The following is a 22,552-nucleotide window of genomic DNA, read 5'->3' as shown; positions in this document are numbered from 1 at the left end:
TTATTACAATCATTCTTTCCCATCATATAATATGTTTCCATTATTTCTGTCCACATTGGTTGAGATGACAAATCTACATTGCTTGTGTAAATGTAAACTGATTGATTGCTATGTCACAATGGACATAATTGGTCACACTAATGTACAGCATTTATTATTCAACATACATGTAAAACAGTTTAATTCCATATTTAATGTCACATGTAATTTTACATCAACATAATGGTTACATTTCCCTATTGCCCAGCTTCTAAGATACCTGAAAAAGTGAAATAAAAAAATAAATTGCAATGAAAATCATTACAAAAAGCTGTGTGACATACTTTAAAGACATGGAAACATTTTCTTAGTTAAAAGATTTACCATACTTATTGCCTGGAAAGGAAAGTAACACTTTATAGGAGATTAATAATAAATTAAAATAGGCCTTTCAATAAGTAGCTTATACAAGTCATGTACCGCAGTTGAATGTATACTCTCTTTTATGGGGGGGGGGGGCATTTTGGTTCCAGGTAGAATATTTTTCTACCAAGGGTTCTTTTCTATAAATGGTTCTCCCTGGAAACAAAGAAGTGTTACCCTGCAGGGACATCTAAGGAAACATTTTTTGTGTGTAATTAACACTCTAAAAAAACAACAGTGCCTCGTTTTGCTTCAGTTTTCTGGGGCAAGCCCAACTGCCCACTAAATAAAGGCACTTCAGTTAATTTAACTAGGCCTACTTGATCCCAAACACTCTTCCGTCCACTAGCAGTTCCCAACAAATATTTGAAGTGTGGTCGCAGTAACAATGCAGAGGCCCCTAAAATTGAGAGGAAAGCAAACAGAAACTGAACGTGCCCAATGTTTATCTTAAGTCTTAATAAAGCCACACTCCAAGGACCATTGAGACGAAGCAAAACAAATAGGCCTATAGGAGCGAAAAGGGAAACTAACAGTAATTGAAACATGGTCAACTTTTCTGTGAGGAGTCAAGTTTGCTCGCTTTTCATTCTCTTGTCTTTGTGGATCGTTTCACTTCATTCCAGATCGGTTTCTTTGGACCGGGATATTCCATGAGTAGCCTTGGTCTAGTTCTCACATTTTATTGGTTCTCCGTATGTCCTGTCTTTACGTTTACCACAAGACATCATATTAAATTAGGCCATATCCTTTAGGTCTTGTGTTTACAAAGAGCAAGTCTTTGTAAACAACACCAAATATTACATTTGATCCTGTCCCAGCACAGGCTATCCCTTCTCTTCAACTGACCTGGCTCATAGCTCAATATAATATCCGTGTAAAAGTGATGCATAAAAAGGCCATATAGCTCGAAAGCTGCAAAGAACTAGAATTTGAATCAGGTGGATACATCTCCTCTGTCTTCGAATCATAGTCTTCGTCCTCATACATATCATCCATATCTGCCTGGTCTGAAACAGTGTGGTCTCCAATCTGGCACAGTTTGTTCATGTTCTCCTTGACCACCTCACAGAACGGCCTTTCTACCCCGTCGCACACACATCGGTTAAGCAGCATGCCATTTGGGATGAATAGCATCTGTTGTATTGTGGCCTTGCACCTGGACGAGCATTTCCTGCCGTTGAAGAGTTGTCCACAGTAAGACAAGTAAGCTGTCAGGGAGGAGTGGCAGTCGGCGTCCTCCTCGCAGCGTTGACGAGCCTCTGTGCACCCAATACCCTCCGCGTCTCCGGAATACCTCCGAGGGAGGCATGGCTCAATCTCCCGCTTTTCATTTCTACACTCCATATCCTGGCCACAGTCACACCTCTCGAGGTCAGGCCCATTACGTGTGTGATTCAGTCTAATCAACGAGTTTATACAGTGACTAGGGCATTGTCTCCTGATACCTCTGATATTTCCTTCGCAGGCAGCCAGATACTGACTGTACGCTAGCTCGCAGTCTGGCTCCTCATGGCATCGGAGCAGGGCTTGCCAACATATTAACTGGGCATCTATCGCTACCAACACGGATGAGAAAAGCGCCAGAGCGCTGCCCCAACTTTTCATGCTTGGCGAGAGCTTTACTTCGGTGATGGACACCTTTTCCTCCAGTTAGGACGGGACATTAAGTCTATAGCGGTTTCAAAATATAATGTAACTAATGAATTCATTTGGTTAAGCCATGTATGATCCAAGTAACATGCATGTATTGATTATTAATGTAGAAATGTCCCTATGTCTTTCCAAAACGCGCTTGACAGTTGTGGAATAACAGTCCGTTTCATGAAGGTGAATGTGTCCAGTGGGACGGTTGAGTAGCCTCAATGTTGCAATCCTTTGCATAGACTCGGCGACGCTAAAAGCGTCAATTTTCTTCGCGAAACTGTCACATTTGCTTGTAGTCGTGTCAGTAAAAAAGTTCCGAAAAGGGACCACATGCGTTCTCCAAAGTTTTCGAAAACAGACTATCCAAAGGTTATTACCCAAGTCAGAAAGCACAAATCATCTTTTTGCTCGTTTCCAAAACTGGTCTAACATTCCTGCCTTTAAAATACATGTATTCCGTGTTCTGTTCCATACTATTTTGAATTCATCAGTAGCCTACTGCCTTCTCGTTGTCGCATTTCTCCCGCTAGCTTGTCTTTGTCCCACTTGCAGTTACGCTTCACGCTTCGTTAAGCATTTCCCCACAACACCCCTCCTCCTGAGAAAGAAAGGAAAGTTTTCCTTCCCCCTCTCCCATTTACAATCCCTGTCAATGATTGGTCGTCATTGAGGAGTCAGCCGTGGGACTCATTACTATAGCAACGTAGGTTTTGTCCATTTTCTCGTCATTTTATAGTCTATGGAAAAAATAATCGTTGTAAATCGTTGTTTTTGTTTGATCGAATCAGGGTCTCCCCTTCTACTCTCCTCCCATTACAAAACGCTAAAATTCACACAAGACCCCGAACAGCCGACAGAACGCATTCCATTGCTAGAAGATCACATCTGCAGCCCAAACTCCAATTTTAATTGTAGAAAACAGACAATATATGTTGCGTTTTAGCTTTAAAGTAATGAGAAAACCTTTTTGTGATGGTTTCACATAACATTTCGAACTAATTGTCAACCTGTTCCCTCTCCCTCTTCCTCTTCATTCTAGTTTTTAAGCTCTGATTGACACAAGAGAATGGAAGAGAATGGTATTTTCTGGCCCGTTTCACCCCAATTGTGTCAGATTGGCCATGCAGTGGCCCAGTGTCTTTCTACGCTGAAGACTGTTCACGCCCTGAAGCCTATCAATAGAGAAAGGTTTCTGCATCAATATATTTTGCAGCTCCTCCCTTTCACACTGCACTTGAAACCTTCCAATAGCTCAGGCATCCCCGCTATTGAAATGGTAACTAACTTGATTTGGGAAAATTGATGGAAAACCCGTACGGACACCATGGCTGTCTAGAAATGTGACAAAGCCGTTTACTGGCTAGCCTTATCGTGAAAAACGATGGCCATTTCTGAGACATTGATTCTGCCAGGTGGCTGAGTCAATAACTGCATTGATAATACTTTTAGATAATAATCATTAACATTGTAATAACTTAAGAACACTGTTTTAACACTGGTTATAAAAATTAACCTATAATATAATAATTTGGCCTATCATCGTTGTAATGAGAATTTCATGATATTTTGAAGGATGAAATGTCTATAAAAATGTACACAAAATGCATAAAAATTATATGAAAACTACTGTAGATAACAACAGTAATGAACCTTGATTAGGGACTAATAGGGATTTTGGATTAAACATTTCTGTAATTTATATCCAATACCAACGACACTGTAGGTTTGTCTCCACCTGGTGGTTTAATATACTCAAACCATGGCTCCTGTATATAATATTTTATCAAACATCTGTCCTGGAGTTTTGATCAGAGGATCAGGCGTCCTGCTTATTGGGGAAACATGAAGCATAATGTCATAAAAATCTGTTTTATTATTGCTTCCATAAGCCAGGCTGTATTTAGGCAGGTAGTCAGAACCCATTTACACTAATCAGGTCCTTCTCAAAACTCATCTGAATGATCAAAAGACAATCAGTGGAAACAATTTCAGAACAGGATGCCTGTCTAAACACAACTTTAGTCACAATCTAAATTATATTCATACAGTGTTGAACAAGAAAGATGGTACAAAAGAATCATGGACAGTAAACAGAAACCACATTGACAACTCTCTTTTTGAAATATCATCATAAGATCACCCTGAGGTGACAGAGGGACAGGAATTGAAAGAGGCTCTTGTTTAAGTTTCATTGCAGATAACACAGTCATATAGAGGTACTCATTATTTTGAATAATTTATCTTGTTTCATTGGACTGAAAAGTAAGTACAAAGTAGCTATCACATAAAAGATGCCACTAAAGGCAGGTTTACAGTGATGTCATAAAAGGACTGTTCTACTATCACAAGACATATACCACTGTATTAAAGAAAGATGTCTCTATATTACTGTAACACAAATAAGGCTGACTAAGCCCTTTCCTGCTTTCACCTGTGTCCGAGTGATTGACAACAATCCAGACAAATAAGTACTATAAGTACTAATAAGTATTATATGTTCATACATGTTCAACTGTAAGGTGTGTTTTTTTTCCTTTTTCCATTTTTAACCTTTGTCCTTTATCCTTACAAATTTTGTAATATCCAATCTGTGATTAAGACCCTGCTTTATCACAGCAACTCCCAGCAGACTTGGGACAGTCGATGTCAAGATATATCTTCCGCAGCACGTCTTACTGTTCTGGTTCTTTTTTTATTACTTGCACAACCAAAAAGTCTGTACCAAAATCTTTACGTCCAGGAAGGAAAGCACTCTCCGGCTTCCTACCTCAATTGAGCTTACAGGTGCCCGAGCCACCACAAGGAGTTTCTAGGACACAATAAGACAAGGTAACCAAATTTGATTACTAACCCCCTATACATTGAAGGTGCAGGCCGATTCCACCACCTTTTGCAGGACCACTGGACTAATCTGCATGCAGGATTTGAACCCCTGTCCCCCAATGACGCAGCTAACTGCAAGACAGGGACTTCACCTCTGCCTATGACCAGGACTTTCAGCCAGAGAATGACATTTCCAAAGACAGCACTTGACATGAAAGCAGCTAAACAACACCAAACCACCAGCACAAAACAGAACCACTGAGATCGGGAGTTCAGGGGTTAGAGGTCAATATGAGGACAGGATGGTTAGAATTCAAAGGTTGGATGTGTGGTCATCGTAGGCTCTGTCAGCAAAGACCCCAACAAAATCATGACCACACTCTACTGCTAGGGCAATAGACCAGGTTAACAGCAAATACATCTACACCCGCGATTAGACACAACAGGCAATTGGTTTCAAATGTGGTGATTGTTGGCTTCAGACATATGCTTTATTTAATCTTACAGTCAGTACTGCGTAGGAAAAAAGGGGGGAAAATCGGGAATTCAGTTAGCCAGCCAGATCACATGAGGTTGCATTTCTCAGCGGACTGTTTGAGGTCTTCCAGTGTGGCCTGGGCCTTGTCCTTCAGCTGGTCCATGTCCACGTTCTGGATGTTGGTCAGCTGGCCCAGGACAGAGGTTTTGGATTCCTCCTCCTTGTTGTCATCAGCGATCATCTTGGCCAACTCTGTGGGCAGTTGCACATCATCCCCTGCCTGCTGGATCTGAGTCTCATCCAGCTCATTCTGCATCAGACACACAGGCCAGTGGCAGAGGGTGGTGTAAGCCAGGACAACATTGAGAGAGAGAAATTGGATGGTTGACAAACAAGGAGAAGGGAAACAATGCAAATTTTAATCATTAATTTGGAGTAACATGGTCATGATATAACAATGTAAGAACATTTAATAAGAAAACGCTGCTATCAAATATGCAGAGTCAGGGATGGATGTACCTTTGGCAGCCTGTATTTGTCTCGGAAATGACTTCTAACTGTTGCACGCTCAGCTTTCTTCTGGGCAAAACTTGCATCTCGTTCCTGCCTAAGGAAATCCAGAGAAAAAAAAAAACAAGGTTGTAATAATAAAACGCATGCAAAACACCCAGAGACATAAAAATAGAAAAACACACGCAAATACACTTGAGGTGGGATGGACTTAGGGGCATTACTTAAGTATATGCATCTCAACGAATGCCTTCCTCAATCAAATGTCCACCTCCGTAATACGAATTACTGATTTAAGCAACATTAGTGGATACTTGATAGCATTAGTAGCCATTTAGAATAAATACTGTAATGAACATGCTTTTTCATCCAGAAGGCCCTATGTAATAAACATTTATGGTCTTAATTATGGTACTTAGATATTTCATAATGTCAGGCATCACCAATGTAAAAGTTCACTGGTAACTGGCCACATGCAGTATCTCAGCTACGCACAGTATAACACTGGGAATTAAATGAAAAGAGCACAGGGACCCCTCTGCTGAGCTGCACTTTGACTCAAGTCTAGGCTATCAGACGGTGAATGAGCAGCAGTAGTGCCTGGAGGTTGTGGAGGGGGAGGGGTAAAGAGAGGGAGGCTGTGCTCTTGCGGTGAGACCCAGATGCAGTCTGCTCCTCGTCCATTGCTCTACTGGGGGATTGTTTTCCGATCTCTGGGATGTAGAGCAGCAATCACCTACTTCTGGGATCACATCAGTCTACAGAACTCCAAGCCATTCCAATCATGACAAAACGTATATTCCACCACATGCAGTAATCCAGTTATATACCATAAAGTTAGTGATACTATCTATTTGGTAATTCCAGCAGAGGGCAGATAAGACACACTTTGTGTTTTTAGCTACAGAACTCTTAATATTACTAAAATAATATTAGACCATTATTCTTTAACAATCAGATTGAAAACCTACCAAGGAAACAATAAATGAATAATAATAAATGTGAAACTGTATAAACACCAGAAAATGATCTAAATTAAGGACTAAATTAAGGAGTCCACATTGTAGAAAATATTCTCAAGCAGAAATGTGACCGATGTGGTCATGTCAATCCTGCTCTGAATCAGGGGATTTCAAACTGGAGGGTCTGGCGGCCAATAAAATGCCAGGGATTCCTGGACATTATGGAGCAGAAAAAAACACAGCCCTCTTACTTTTCATTAAATAAAATATTTGTATATTTTATTTATTGAAAAATAATCTTTCAATTGATGGATGTAGCGCTGAAAGTTGGAAATGATTGCAAAACACACCCATAAAGTATTGTAAACAGACATGACTCATGTACAAGGGAGCAGGGTGGGGCAGTGGGGCGTAAGTTGGTCTCCTCCAATAATAAGAACACTGCAAAAAATATTAAATGTGTCCCCCCAATATGAAACCCGCTCCTATGCCCAGTGATAAGATTTTATACCTATCATCAAAAGAATATTCATAGTGGCATTCCTGGTATCTTGTCCATTATGAACAAAATATCACCACAGGGTCAATCACCAGACAACAGCACACAGGGCAGTGCTCTGAGCCAATGGTAGTGCTCCATTCTCTGATGGAATTGAGATGACTAGTCTTGTGTCTTTTCCTCTTAAGGGCATCATATGACCAGGACATGTCATTGTGACTACTGTGCTGTTTTGGAAAGGGACTTTTTGTAGTGGCATGTCATAACATTACTATACATTTACATGCCACTGCAAACAATGTAATAGCAGCGTGATAGCAATATTTTAATGGCTCTCCTCTGCTGAAGGTCATTGCAGTATTTGAATGGAACAGGCTGTTGTTTTGTTTGACCTCGCATGTTGAGAAAGGCCTATAGCTTTCCCACAAGACAACTTAATGTGTATGGTGTTTGTAGAATGATCCTTCTCAAACTAAAGGACAATAATTATGTAGGCTAGTCCTTTAACATAAACTCATTTGGAATTTAGACTTTTTATGATGTGGACAGATGTAAGTTCTGACAGTTGTATCTGTGTACTAGGTATAACATTTTACAACATGTAATCGTTTCGGTTGTCCACTCTTTGTGAAGACATTTTAGATTCACATCAGCGACAAGCAACAAGAAGGAAAAAAACAATATCCGGAGAAAACGTATTGCAAATTAGGTTTACATTTTAAGTTGCACTGGACATAAAAGTAACATAATTCATGTTTTAGAATAAACCTGAGGAGACACATGCAACTCAAACATAACCTACATAGGAGAATTAGTTAGTTTTGCCTTGTAATTTAAAATTAGTTTGTATTTGCATCTTTTCATTTTGCCGAACCCCTCTTATAGAATTCGTAATATCTGAGAGCTAAAAGCTCCCAGAGCGAGGGTAGCAGCTGTTGGATGAACTCGTCACGCCGTGGATCCCACTGATGCGTAAAATAGTGCCTGGCACACAGGGGGCTTGTGAAGGCACATGCTCAGCCTGAGCACCGTGCTTACATTGGAAATTACACAAAATACATGCCACTTTCTAGCACGCAACCCATTTAAACCGACAGGCTATTGAAAATGGATATATATACGTGGGTTTGGTCTTACTTTTCCTCCTCCAACTGCTGTTGATATTGTTCAAATTCCTCCTGGGTCATTCCTGCTGCCGCGGCTTCCGACTTATCTCCTTCGGGCTTTTCCTCCGTCAAACCCCCGGTCAGGTTCTTCACATGCCCTCCCACCATTTGTTTCACCATAAAAGCCATCTTTCTGTCTCTTTAAGAGTCCGTTACCTGCCCGGGTCAAAAAGTTGGAGCTTCGATGTTCTCTTGATGACAGCCGAGTTGGCTAAATCAGTGGATATTCACCGAAGTAAAAAATATAAAATATTCAACTAGGCGAAGTAAATAAAATCATGCAATGTTTTGCTTCGGACACTTCGTCGCGCTCCGCTGTGAGGGATTAAGAAGAAACGCGTTTCTCGCGCCCCGTTGGGATTGAGAAGAAACGCGTTTCAGCACCAGCGCCAATGGACAGCTCCGCGTTGAAGGGGAAGGTAATAGCGAGAGAGGACGCGGCTGCACAGATATGTGAGTTAATAAATTAGACTCTAAGAGCTACCAATCCAGGTTTCTCCCCCAACCCAACCTCCACTCACTCTTCCCACGGACAGCTGGATTAAGCGTGCGCTTGCATGATGCGCCATGGGATCATGTGTTTGGCTGACATTATAACTCAATATTGAGTCAGACTAGTGCTCCTCACATTTCCCTATAGCGTCTCCTATATGTTGTCAGGGACGGGTTTATTACATTTGTGGCCCCAATCAAAGCTGAGTTTAGGGGCCCCCAACCTCTAGCATGACCATTTTAGCATTACCACATATACCAGTATCTGCCCTAAATCAAATGCCATTATAAGTGGGATAGGTGGGATACAGTATTGACTGCTAGTAAGTTACAATAGGAGAGTGAAAGACATTTTATTGCTAATGACAGAAATGTATTTGTGCGATGTCAATATCCTTAATTTGGATTTTGGCCCCTTTTGATCAGCTGAGATTTGTTATGGTTGGTAAGATTTTCTGGCCAAAGTGCAAGGCCATCCAAGAAAAGAACAGTTTCACATGCCCTTTAAGGGAATTTTCCCTAGCCACTGTGCAACAACCCTGTTTTTGCTCTTTGGGGTTTCAGACAGGGTGTTTTGTAAAAGCACTTTGTGACAACAGCTCATGTAAAAAAGGCTTTATAAAATACATTTGATTGATTGATTGACCATTGGGTCATTCATAAATTGTTGATCAAACAATTCAGGCTAGACATCTACAGCTTCTGAGCTAGCCTCTTTAACTTCAGGTCTGTGCTAACAGTGGTGGCGCTATCTCAAGAAATATTTCCTTCTTCATCATCGGGATTCTTTGCAGTGTTACTCTCAAAGAAATTAGAGAGCTTGTGCAAAATTCCCTATTATTCTGAAATGTTTTAGCTTCACTAGAATACAGGGGCTTCATTTTGATAGTGCGCACTTACTGAAACACGCTTAGCTAAGTAGTTTGCAATGGTAGCTCATATGTGTCATGAGGCATGTTAAATAAAATGACCCTTTTTAAATAGATTGATGTGCAGATTCATGTGTGTGGTGTATAAAATCTACAGCTCCGGAAAAAAATAAAGAGACCACCCTACCTTTTTCAGTCCTTTCCAAAAAAGTCAAAAAGGAAAGTTTTGAGTGAGGAACAGAAGCGTTCAATTTGCAGTTGTCTCTTAACCCTTCTGCTCCTCACTCAAAACCTTCCTTTTCGACTGTTTGGAAAGGAAAGAAAAAGGTGCAGTGGTCTCCTAATTCTTTCCGGAGCTGTATGTCATTATGTTTGAAACCATGTGTCTATGATATCATGTGTGTATTATTTATATTAGTTGCAACACATGTTTTATTTTAGTGTTAACTTGCAATTCTGCTTGTAATACCTGCAACTAGGCATCAAGGAGGCCCCCTTCCCCACGGGGCTCCAAGCCATTCCTTGTTTTTTTTGTGCTGTGAAACAACGCACTTGTATGTTTTTTTATGGCTTTTAAGCCAGTGCAGCTTTGGGTAATATTTTATTATTTTTCAGATTGGAAATTAGTGGGTTCCAATTATGTAATTTGGAATAAGCCTATCCTTAAACCTTGAGTTACTGTAGGCCTACACCAATTTTCAATCATTTGCAACCATTGTGTTTTATATGATACTCTAATGGCACTATTCTTTAATGTGGATGAAGGAATGTAATCTGGTTTCCACTGAGCACACATAAACATGTGTCTCATATGGGGCAGTTGTCTGCTGCTTAGGGAGGAGAGAAGAGAGAGCAGCTCCTGCGGGCGAACTGGTGTGTAATTGCATTTGAAAGGAAGGCTGCACAAACCTCAATAAACAGTTTTCCACGCGCCTCGTATAAAGGCTCTTCTATTTAATGTTTAACACGCAAACCGGGCATCCTCACACGCCATTCATTTACATCCATTTGATCCTTCAACACTTTATAATTTACAGTCTGCATCACCTAAACTTCCTCCATAATTACACCACAGTACCAGAAAAGGCTAAAGTGCTAAAGATCAATTAGACCAATTACACATCAAAATGGATCTCTAGCCTTTCTCTCGCATCCGTGAATTATGAAATGTATATTTTCCAGAGATACAAAATGAGCAACATCTAAAAAGCAAACAACTTTTGCATCGTGGTGGGCGCTGCAAGCCTAACACTGAGAAGCATGGCCTACTTTCAAGTGGATTAGGAGAGACAGATCATGTCTCAATGCACTCTGTCATAGGCTTAAAGACCCACCTAGGTAGTGTCAAATCCCCGGGCTGCCATACTTCAAAGGATCAACTATGTAAAATAAATTGAATTAGAACTTTGTGAATACGAACGATCGAAGAGTAATCTGTGTAAAATTGAAAAAGAATTGGCACCCGCAGGCAATGTTTTTTTTATTTAAGCACAAGTGTTCCATCTTATTTGATCGGTACTCTCCTGGACACGCTCTCTGTTTACAATCAGTGTTTTATCTGATCTCACACACAGCTTATCATGAGTCAACATTCAGCCATGGATAAGAAGGTTGCATGTGTATATTGTATAGACTTATAGTTAGAGATTACAGACACCAGTGGGACCACTGGGTTCTCCAGTGAGCAGTCAGTGTATTGCAGGTCAATGACACATGACACTGATGGTGACACAGTGAGCAAATTAGGTACATTTTTGTTCTGAATGAATGCTTTAAAAACACATTTCCCTGACATTTTCACATGTTCTGGATATTAAGAAAGGGTACATTTATTCTTCCCGTTTAAAGTAATTTGCCCCATCCAACTTCCCATCATCAATCTGACTGCAGTGTCTATAGAATGTTTATGTCCTTGGCAACAATATGATGGAGTGATGGTATTCTAATGGTAATCAAGACTGATGTAAACATTGTATTGTAGTAAGTATCATATTCCAGTCATTTACTATGGAGGACAGGCCACTGACCATGTAGACACAGTGAAAAGTGGTTTATTAGATTACACTGCATGTATTTCTTCTGAATGTGTGGCCCTTCTTGTGCTAAAGACTAGATCAGTGGTGGGCAAACTAAGGACCGCAGGCCAGATTTAATCTGGCTTGTGGTAGGTGTTGTGTATAAACATATTTAGGGGGGGTTAACAAAACACCAGCCTACTCTTGAACATCGGAAACTAGGGTGAACATATGTAGAAATTATTATGGCCCAATACATGTTTTTATAATGGGCCATTTTTGACTTTCAAATCTACATTACATGACAAACAAATCATACATTACAATGTGACTCATGAGCCAAAAAGGTTGCCCACCCCTGGATTACATAGTACTGTTATGACGTATGTGTGACGCGACTGAGGATATAAATACTGTGAATTTGTGAAGTTCAGTGTGCAATCGTGATTATATCCCCAATTCCTCACATTATGAATAAACTTTGATTATTGAACATGGACTCCACCACACAAAACAGCCACACATCACTAGAAACCTACAGTGGGTTATGAACAAGTGGGTATAAACCATAATAAAAAAGAAAGGAAAAGGGTATCATTAGAGTCCACTTAACTGTACTTTACTCTGCACTGTACTCTACTATATTTACCTATACTCAACTGTATTGTACTGTCCAAACTTGTGAAACAGAGTGGATGTAAAAGATTAGTTCACATTACAGCAGATGTATGAAGCAGATTGCAAGTATAGCACTGTTCTTGTGTCACAGCTACAAAACAATCCAGGCGGTTAACTTAAGCAATTCTATAAAGGATTTTAAGTCTAAATGTACAAATACAAAACCAAGTAAATTGGATATCAAAAAACAGCATGGTGACCTATTTCCACTATGTACACGGTACAGCAGAATGGACTGAATGTGTTTTTGCTTGAATTTGAAAGATAGCCAAGATTGTATAGAGCAAAGAATATTACAGTCTTTAATATATCCTTCTGAAAGGAGAAACTTGCCATTACTTTGTTAGATTTATTTAGCGGGAATTGGATGGTTGTAAGAAGAATACCAGGTGGCAGTTAGTGGTTTGGCTGTCTCATCAGCCTGACAAGAACATTGCCTCTTCTTACTCTTCTCCAGTGTCTGTGGAGATACCTGGCTGAGAGACCAGCTGGTATGAAATTCAGACGATGATATCTGTCGCAGTTGTGGTGTGATACAAAAGTCAAAAAGTGATCCACAAGTCCAGAAGTTTTTTCGGCTGTACTTTATGATACCTGAAAAGATAACTTGATAAATAATTCAAAAAGATAACAGGATGTCTTTGTTATTGATTACTTTCACGTTATGTCACAGGTGTTGGATGATGCCCACTAGGGAAAATACCAATTCAGAATAGTACATTTTTACTTTCTCATATAGGCCTATAGAGTTACTGTTATTGGTTTCTCAGACAGTAATCTACAGTATCGCTATTGACCCGTGCCTCTCTTCCTGTCTCTGTCTTAACAACAACTGAACCATCACCAATCTGCTATGAAAAACAGACAAACAAGCTTTTTAATTATTTCTGTTCTGTACATATAAATGTGCAATGGAAAATACACACAACACAACATGTGTCTGATTAGATCAAAGGGTAGATAATACAGAAAATCCTTAGCATTATATTTTCTATTTAGTCTAGATTAAGAATACAATGAAATGGTCAGCACACCATATTCTGATGATGTAAAATATAGAATGTTCTGTGATAATGATCAATAGAGCCATACGTAATACAAACAAAAACACGTGATGCAGAAGTGCATTCATGCAAATACCTTCCATAAAGCCTTATATAGGCAGCATGCATGGGTAACTGCTGGGCCTGTCTTGGTCAGGGCACAGCTGGCTTCACATCCGTCTGCCTGGATTAGCCTGTTTCTGTGCTTGTGTGTCACAATGTAACATCTATATCTGTAGCTGTTACTTTTCCTGTGTGAAAAGTTATCGCCCCATTACACTCAATAACTGGTCGTACCACCGGTTACCCTTTTAAAATTATCCTGTAAATAGTTACTGCAGCAGCACACAACAAAATGATTCAGAGAGCTTTTCCTGCTCTACAACAGCGAGTATGCAGTCATCAACTAGTGCCCAACTGTCACGTCCTTAGCCTGAGGGGCCATTTCTAAGCAATTGTCCAGAGGGCCACTCGCAAGTGGAGTAATGCTATTTCATATACGATACTTGGAAGAAGACAATCTGATTTCAGGAGTGCTCTCATTCCAATGTGTAAAGTGTTGTTTTTCCAACATCAGATCTTCTGAAATAATCAAAGAGGCAAGTGTTGCTTGGTGTTAGCATTAAATCATGGCAGGCTGCACATAGCTCATGGACAGCATGCTCGAAATACATCCCTTAGGTTTCTTTTTAGGTGCTAAACTACATTACAGGTCAAAATGGCAACACTGGGCCTTCCCTTTGCATCAGTGTCCACTGTCCCATTTAAACAAGACATTATGACCGTGCTTAGTGTATGAAAACACTGTAAATTGTTGCGAAGGTGACGTTACTGATAATTACTTCATGGACTGAAATGTACTTATGCTGGGTTGTGTGGTGGTCTCACCCAGCTATATTATGATGAAAGCACTTACTGGAAGTCACTCTGGGTTAGAAAGTCTGCAAAATGTCTAAAATATACATTTCAGGGTAAGGTCAGAAGGTATTAACATGAAGAGAAAAACCATGGCCATTATAATGTTGACTGGATAGGAATCTGGCCACTGGGAACTGAGTTATATACACACAAGACTTCCCACTATACAATGAGTTACATACAGACACACAATACTTCCCACTATACAATGAGTTACATACAGACACACAAGACTTCCCACTATACAATGAGTTATATACAGACACACAAGACTTCCCACTATACAATGAGTTATATACAGACACACAAGACTTCCCACTATACAATGAGTTATATACAGACACACAAGACTTCCCACTATACAATGAGTTATATACAGACACACAAGACTTCCCACTATACAATGAGTTATATACAGACACACAAGACTTCCCACAATACAATGACTTATATACAGACACACAAGACTTCCCACAATACAATGAGTTGTATACAGACAAACTCATATAACCTCTTACGTTTTACCCTCATCCTTTCTCTGGCTCCCTCTGTCTACTTCTCTTACCTTACCTTTCCACATTCCCCATTTTACCAACCTGCCCCTATCCTGTCTTTTCTTGATTTCGACCCGTTGCCTGAGAGGGATAGAAGATGACAATATGTTAGTACAGGCGGTGGATAAATGGGTTGCGATAACAGGAGAATTCTCTTTCATCTGAACTGCTGTGAAACATCAGGAATGAAAGGGTGTAAAAAGGAGGGGAAGGGTGAGACAGAGGAGAAAGGAAGTATAGTGAAATGAGTATGGGGTGGAGAGAAACAGTGTTAGTGGATAAGGTGAAGGTCAGAGGAGACTGGGGGCAGGAGTAGTGGTAGTGCATACGATTATACATGAGAGTGGAATATCCCTAAATGCTGATTATAATATTTATTAAAAATAAATGATTATAGCATAACATTTATAACGGGAAACTGTACTTCCCCCAATTCTAGTTGGAGGTGGCCCCTCAATTTCAGGTCAGTAGGACGTGGCGGTACTCTGAGCTGACCATGATGCATCCAATAAGAGCTGCAAGAAACAAAAAATGGCAAAACATAGAAAAAATGTTTAGTATTAAAATAGTGTTAAAAATGTAAACCTAATAGCATACACTCAACATACAACTAACATGCGACAATAAAAAAAGTGTGTAATACTACTAATTGATTGGCGCAAGTTAATGTTGAAATACAAAGTATGGAGATAGTGGGGTTTATTGCTCTAATGTGCCTGAGACTGGCAAAAATGGCCATTCAAAATAGGCTTTAACACTGTACGTACATTTGATATTGCTACGCATATAGTGGAACCGGATTAGACTGACAATTGCTTTTGCTTGACTGCTGCGAGGGTGCTGACAAGTTATTCAGAACTCCAGCAGCTCCACAAAAAATGTGTTGTCAAGTTTGCAGAAAGTCTGTGTATTTTAAGATTTGGTTCTACAAACTGTATCACTGTTTCATTCTTACACCATTCGTCCAATCATCCGTTCTGAACATCTATGTTTCTCTGTGCACATGAAACAAACCTCTGTTAGAGAGAGCACTTTGCTGGAGGACCACAAATGAATATTGCCACTGATCTCATCCTACTGAAGAATTTGTTGCTGCCAGCCGCTCAACCGAACGATTAAACTGAACACGTCAGTCAACATTTCTGTCGTAACTCAGTAAAGAGTCACTTGAACTGCACATCACAATAGTCTTTAGCTCTTACCTCGGTTATAAACTAGGGGTCAACATAGATTCAATTATTAATTATTACCGCTACAGGATCTAATGTTTGTTACTACTCTCGATATTCTTATTCCTGCCCAGTTGACAATTCGCTGTCCGGTCTTGCTCTTGAAAGAGTTTGTGTTAAACTTAGACTGCTTTTCTAGGTCAATGCTGAGTGTCTGGCATTGTGAAACTCGTCAGCTAGCGGGTAGACAGTGAGGGAGATGAACTACTTTCTGTCATAGTAGTTGGAGGAAAAGAGGGTATTACTCCATTGCGAACTCTGTACTTGGAGAAAAGGTTAACAAAATACATTTTATATACTTTATCATGCCTACCATCTAAGGGCTGATTTGTCATTCTAGAGTGCATGTTATGAAATATGATAGCATGTTATGCACCATCTCAAGTGACGAGAATATTTACTTATAACGCTATACACAATTCTCTAATTTCTTAAATGGAAATGAAATAAAACATAGGGCCACAGAGCAAAATAACATGATTTCACCCGAATGGGGTATGGTAACCCGTCCAGAAGTGGTGAATAATATAGTTTATACAGTTTTAATGTTATAGTGACCACTCTTAAGACACTCATAAATCGCTTCAGATTCAACCAGTAAAAGCTAGCAAAGCTAGCTGTACTAACTACAGTACTCTACCTGTCAGTCTTAATGAAAATTAATTCTAACAGCCCATCTGCAAACAAACACAATATATTTTAAGTGGTATGCAGTAGGCTGATAATGATTACATCAAAGGATGTTGTTATAGACTCTGAACATCATTCCTGCTTGTTTATTGTCCCTCGAACATCACTTCCAGGTACATGTAGTTACCATTGATCTTTCACAGACCAACCAGATTCGATGCTACCTAGCTTTAGAGGCAAGCCAGCTGTGAGATGCAGGCTGCTTTGCTGTCAATATGCTAAACCTGAAAAAGTATAGGAAAGGACACATTGTAATCATTCATCCCATCATACAGCAGTCAATGTCTTCCATTTCATCCTGCCATCTGGTCCTAGCCCAAAAAAGAGTTCCTGACACAGTCAATATCCTGTGGGAATGTTTAGAGTTACAGCCCCGACTTCTCACCCCTCCTTCTCAGTTCCCCACACCATCATCCCCCGTGTCTATTTTTTATTGTAGACAACGTAAGTAGAGTACACAAAAACCAATGTCTGTAGCCCTCTGCTCACTCCCTAACACATCATACACAGAGGCAGGCCGGGGGTTAAGACTGTCACGAAGACCATGACGAAGATCCCTGCATGTGACGTACGCTTGAGTCATGGCGGAGCCGTGTGCACTCTTGTCCACGTTCAAATAAACAGTGTCTCTGCATGTTTATATAATTTGAACTGACTTCCCCCCAGTGTCCTTACATGCCTATGTTAGGGTCTCTCCACAACACAGCAATGACTGGCCAACTCTGAATGCAAGAGAGATTTCAAGGATTAATCAAAGATAATCGCACCTTGGTGCAGGGCCTACAAGGCGTCATACCTCATTCAGTCCGTCAGGGAACAAGGACTATGGAAACAACCTAAAATCCCCTTTAAGTCTAAAATTTTTTGTATGACACATTATGGAGACCTAAAATCAAGCTCCAAGTTGACCAAGCACAGCAATGAACGAGGTGGCACATGGCTGAAATGGCCACAGACAAGTGAGTGTGCGCAGATCCTGTATTCAATCATTATCCCTGCCTCAGCTAAATGTGACTTAAAATACAGCGTCCAGAAACAGAGCCAAGTCCCACGTGGGTGCGCTCTGGTTTTCAAAACTGGTGGTGCCCAGAGTAGCCTTCCTAAGAAAGAAAAGCAAAAAGAGCTTTCTTTCTTTTCTGCCTCTCCTCAAGTCGAGTTGTCTGTTACAGTGTACAGCCTATTACATTTGATCCTGCACTTAATACCCCTGAAGTATCTTCTCATGTGCATTTAATCAGTAAGCCTATGGTCTGTTCCCACTGAGCTAAAGGACGTTGAATAGATGTTGAAAAAACGTTGAAAAGACATCTTCCTTGTTGACAAGACGTTGAATGGATGTTGAAAATATGTTTTACAAATGATTTTGCTCAGTGGGTTGAGTCTTCCAAAGTACCCACAGGGGTTGAAATACCCCTAGTAGTGAAACATTGGTCTAGAGGTCCTGCGACAGGGTCAATTCCCCACTTACAAGCTAAGACAGCTCCATTAAATTGGACCAGTTCTTTACTGCCTCGCTAATATCCATTGACTCAAAGCAGAATATGGGGGAAGGATAGGACATCCATGCTGGATTTCTACTTTTTGCAGAAACACAATCCATCTCTCAAGTGTAACTGGACACAGTGGGCAACGGAAATTGCAAAAATTGAGATGACAAAGGGCAGCAGATGTATGGAGAATAGTGCCACAATGTTTGTGAAAACTTCTTTAATGTTAGTATTCACAACATGTCACAAATGTGAACAACGATCCCGAAATACACAGAATTAAACTCACGAATTTGTATACCGAATTTAAAAAAAAAAATATATTAACAAATGTTATTCACTATCCACAAATTATTTTTAATTTGCATTCTGACCAAAAAAGTATTTGTAACTCAACACTTTGAATTGTTGAATTTGTATTTGCGGATCAGGTTTTGTGAATGGATCCGTTAACATTTGTGCACAGAATAATAACAATAACATTCCATGTTTATTTGGAGAAATGTTCCACAAATGTGAGTTGAGACCATTGGTTGAGACATCTTTTTAATTACAATATATTGGTGTCGTACAACCAATCACGTAACAAAGAGTGATGACTTAATCTTCTCTCTTGGCATATTTCTCTAGCAGGGAAATTGTTCATTTTTCTAATTATAAAGTTTTGGAAAAGTTTATTGGAAAATATTTATAAAGTTTATTGGAAAATAGTTAAGTTGTGCTGATTTCACAACAACTCTAAGTTGGAAGGGTTACACAACTTACATTCCTTGTTTCTATGGAAAATCATTCCACAAATATGAGTCGAGACATGGGGTTGAGACAGGGATGATCATTTTATTTAACACAAAAATCTCTGGAGCTAGTTTTGTTGAGCTATTGGTGAAACCACTAGGGTGGCAAGGGGTGGCAGCTTCCATCCTACCCCACATGCCACCCCAGTTGCCAGGAGTGTCTGCTATAATATATTAATATTTAAGTTTATTGAATTGTATTATATTTTTTCCACTTTCGTTGTTAATCTCTATGGTAACCCGTTCCAAAATCTTTGAGTCCCCCCTTCCCCGTAAAAATTGTTTTGAGTCCAGGAGTCTGACTGCTCCTTTCACCGTGCCGAAAACAATGCTCCTGTCCCCCTCCCTTCCAGTGAAAACACAGGGCGTTAGTCCATGGTACTCTATGCAACTGAGAAGTCAGGATTGCCCTAGACTAGCCTAGAAGTAATGAAAGAAGGTACTGCTGCACATATTTACTAAACATACAATACAAAATGTAATCTTACAATCTTGCATTGGCAGCAGCCATTTATTATAGTTTAGATATGTCTGATATCGTCTTCTTGCTAATGAATGCAATCATCAACATTATTGGTAAAGTTCACAAGCTAACAAATTTGCAGATGAATTAGCCTGGCATCATTGCCATGTAATGCTTGCCCTGATGACTAGCAAAGGGGCATTACTGTATCAAGGTTGATATAGCTTGCTTAGTATGTTACATTGCTACTCTATAACCTCAGTAACCTATATTTAGTGCTTGTGTATTATTCCAAGCAATACAAAGCATTCATTTTCAGGATGCATTGATTTATGCTCATGCACTTGGCAGAATAACCTGAACCATGTGTCCAAGTCAAATACTGCATCTTTTCCCTCAATTTGTAAGTTACATAATAAATACTTAGGGAACTTTTGCACACTCGAAAGACTTGTACCTAACTTTGAACTCAAACATCAAAGTCTAGCACATATATGATATTTAGCAAGACATTACACTGTCCGTTTTCAATAGCTGGATTTGTATAAATAAAGTGGACAAAAAACCAACAATAGAATGATATGCCACCCTTGAATTTCAACTTGCCACCCTTCGGCCACCCCAGGTAAAAAAATCTAGAAATGCCACTGTGCTGATTGAACTAAGTCAGAAGGACTATACAGCTCTTGGTTATTCTGTAAAGGTGACACAAAACTTGTATGAGATTGATTACTGGCATATAATGCTTACAGGGTAAGTTTCAACACAACTTTCAGTGTCATAATGTTAGCTAGCTAATTTACACTGAAACTCTGCTACTAAATCCCACAGCTAACTATTTGCCAAATTCTACTAAATAATGTTAATTCCAGCAAAGTAGCTAGCTAACTATATATTGTGAAACTGAAAAAGTATCTGGAAACATTTTTGTTTTGTTGGCTCTGTATTCCAACACTTTGAATTTAACATGATACATTGACTACGTTTATGATGCAATGACTTTCAACTTTAATATGAGTGAGACTTTGGAAGTCTGGAACATGATATCTAGACTTTGGGCCATTATCCATATGTTTCACAGTGAAAATGATTGTGGGGTTTACTGTACCTGGCCCTTGGTTACAACCAATTTGTGGTAGAACTCTAGGTGTAAATGGTTACAAAGCCCCACCCCATTGGTCATTTTTGCAGGTCACTTTCTTATTTCTTGCTAGCTCATTGTGAATTACATCATTATCCCTAATATTAGATGTCCACATGAGTTATATTGAGTCTCAAGTTGGTTGGTACCCTGCCAGCTGTTTGACATCATTGTGGAAGATGTCTTCAAATCCTGAGGAACAAAGTTGGTTGAATGCAACTTTGTTCCTCAAGATTTGACAGACTTCCTTTGGGAAGGTATGAGAACACATCTCTCATGTCTAATCCAGCTTTTCCCATCCCCCTTCTCTGCGAAATGAATGTGTTTACATTGTTTTAATGTGTGGCTCTGTTCTATATTAAAGCAACACCCAAGATATTATCTTGCTGTAACAAGATTAACTTAGTGGCACTGTACTGTTTTTTCTGCTTTAGGGCACCCAACAAATCTTTGTACTTTATTGGATCTAAAACAATGTAATTAAATGAAAACCCTATTATGAGAGTAACATATAACAAAAGTAGTACTTGTCAAATTCATATATTGTTAAAGTCACTGGTTTTGGTTATGCATTCAAACACCAGGAATGATCCTGCTTGGACATGTTATCAGCTAGATTAAAGAGTGTTTGATTTGACCATTGGAACTTTATAATTGGATTACACATATTTGCAGCACAATGACAGGCCAATTTATCCCCATTTATTTGGTTTTATTCAGATATTGAAATGCTCTGAGTGGGTACTCCCGCAGTGAACACGGAGTGCAGTTGAACTGAACTGATTTAGCATAAAGACGGTAAACATGGGTCCGTTTGGAGTAAACATGTGATGGAATCAGTGATATGGACCACAGACATTCTCCAGGAGTGTGGGTGAAACAACAATGTCAGGGAACATCGCCAAACACACACAGGCAAATATCCTCATGTAGACATACACACACACACACACACACCCACACACACTCATTTCTGTACAGCTGACTCAAAGTACAACTGTCGCCATGAGGATAATCAAAGCATCTCAGCATTCCATCCTTGATGACTTGATCTGATTTCCCACTCTTTCACATCACTGAAGATGCATCATAGTTGTCCTCATGTACCTCACAGAAAAGTTGTAACATATCACTTTAATATGTATGTATAGATGTTTGAACTAAATTTGAACTAGTTTGCTACAGCAGGGAAAGAATCCTGCAATAACAGGAAATAAAAATTATCTGGTTAATAACTATAGTATATTTTCTGTAGGAGTTGGTATAGGTAAAAAATTAAGTTGATAACATTTTTAATGTTATCAATTTTAGTTACTTTTCTTCCAGTTTTATATTATTACATTTATCGTTATTTTCTTACTTGTATGTCCAGGAAGTCAGGAACCAATGTGTGTTGACACATCCAGGAAGTCAGGAATCAATGTGTGTTGACATATCCAGGAAGTCAGGAATCAATGTGTGTTGACACATCCAGGAAGTCAGGAATCAATGTGTGTTGACATATCCAGGAAGTCAGGAACCAATGTGTGTTGACACATCCAGGAAGTCAGGAATCAATGTGTGTTGACATATCCAGGAAGTCAGGAATCAATGTGTGTTGACACATCCAGGAAGTCAGGAATCAATGTGTGGTATGGCACACGTGAGTAAGGATGTCCGTTTATTTTGTGTTGTCAGTCTCAGATTAAATTT

General features: G+C 39.6%; 2 protein-coding genes across 2 annotated transcripts; both read right to left on the bottom strand.

Moving 5' to 3' along the window:
* Window positions 1–173: 173 nt before the first annotated feature.
* LOC105015340 (growth arrest-specific protein 1) lies at window positions 174–3,819 on the bottom strand. The gene has a single exon (XM_010878430.4). The coding sequence runs from the start codon at window positions 2,008–2,010 to the stop codon at window positions 1,264–1,266; it is 747 nt and encodes a 248-aa protein (XP_010876732.1). The 5' UTR covers window positions 2,011–3,819; the 3' UTR covers window positions 174–1,263.
* An 85-nt stretch (window positions 3,820–3,904) lies between these two features.
* Window positions 3,905–9,067, bottom strand: cplx3b (complexin 3b). The gene is made up of 3 exons (XM_010878419.5): window positions 8,459–9,067; window positions 5,870–5,957; window positions 3,905–5,660 (listed from the first exon to the last, which is right to left on the bottom strand). The coding sequence occupies exons 1-3, from the start codon at window positions 8,614–8,616 to the stop codon at window positions 5,436–5,438; spliced, it is 471 nt and encodes a 156-aa protein (XP_010876721.1). The 5' UTR covers window positions 8,617–9,067; the 3' UTR covers window positions 3,905–5,435.
* Between the last annotated feature and the right edge of the window lie 13,485 nt (window positions 9,068–22,552).

Source organism: Esox lucius, chromosome 2 (genome assembly GCF_011004845.1).
Source record: "Esox lucius isolate fEsoLuc1 chromosome 2, fEsoLuc1.pri, whole genome shotgun sequence".
Taxonomy (NCBI): domain Eukaryota; kingdom Metazoa; phylum Chordata; class Actinopteri; order Esociformes; family Esocidae; genus Esox; species Esox lucius.
The sequence above is the reverse complement of the archived record's forward strand: the minus strand, read 5'-3'. Positions and strand labels throughout refer to the sequence as shown.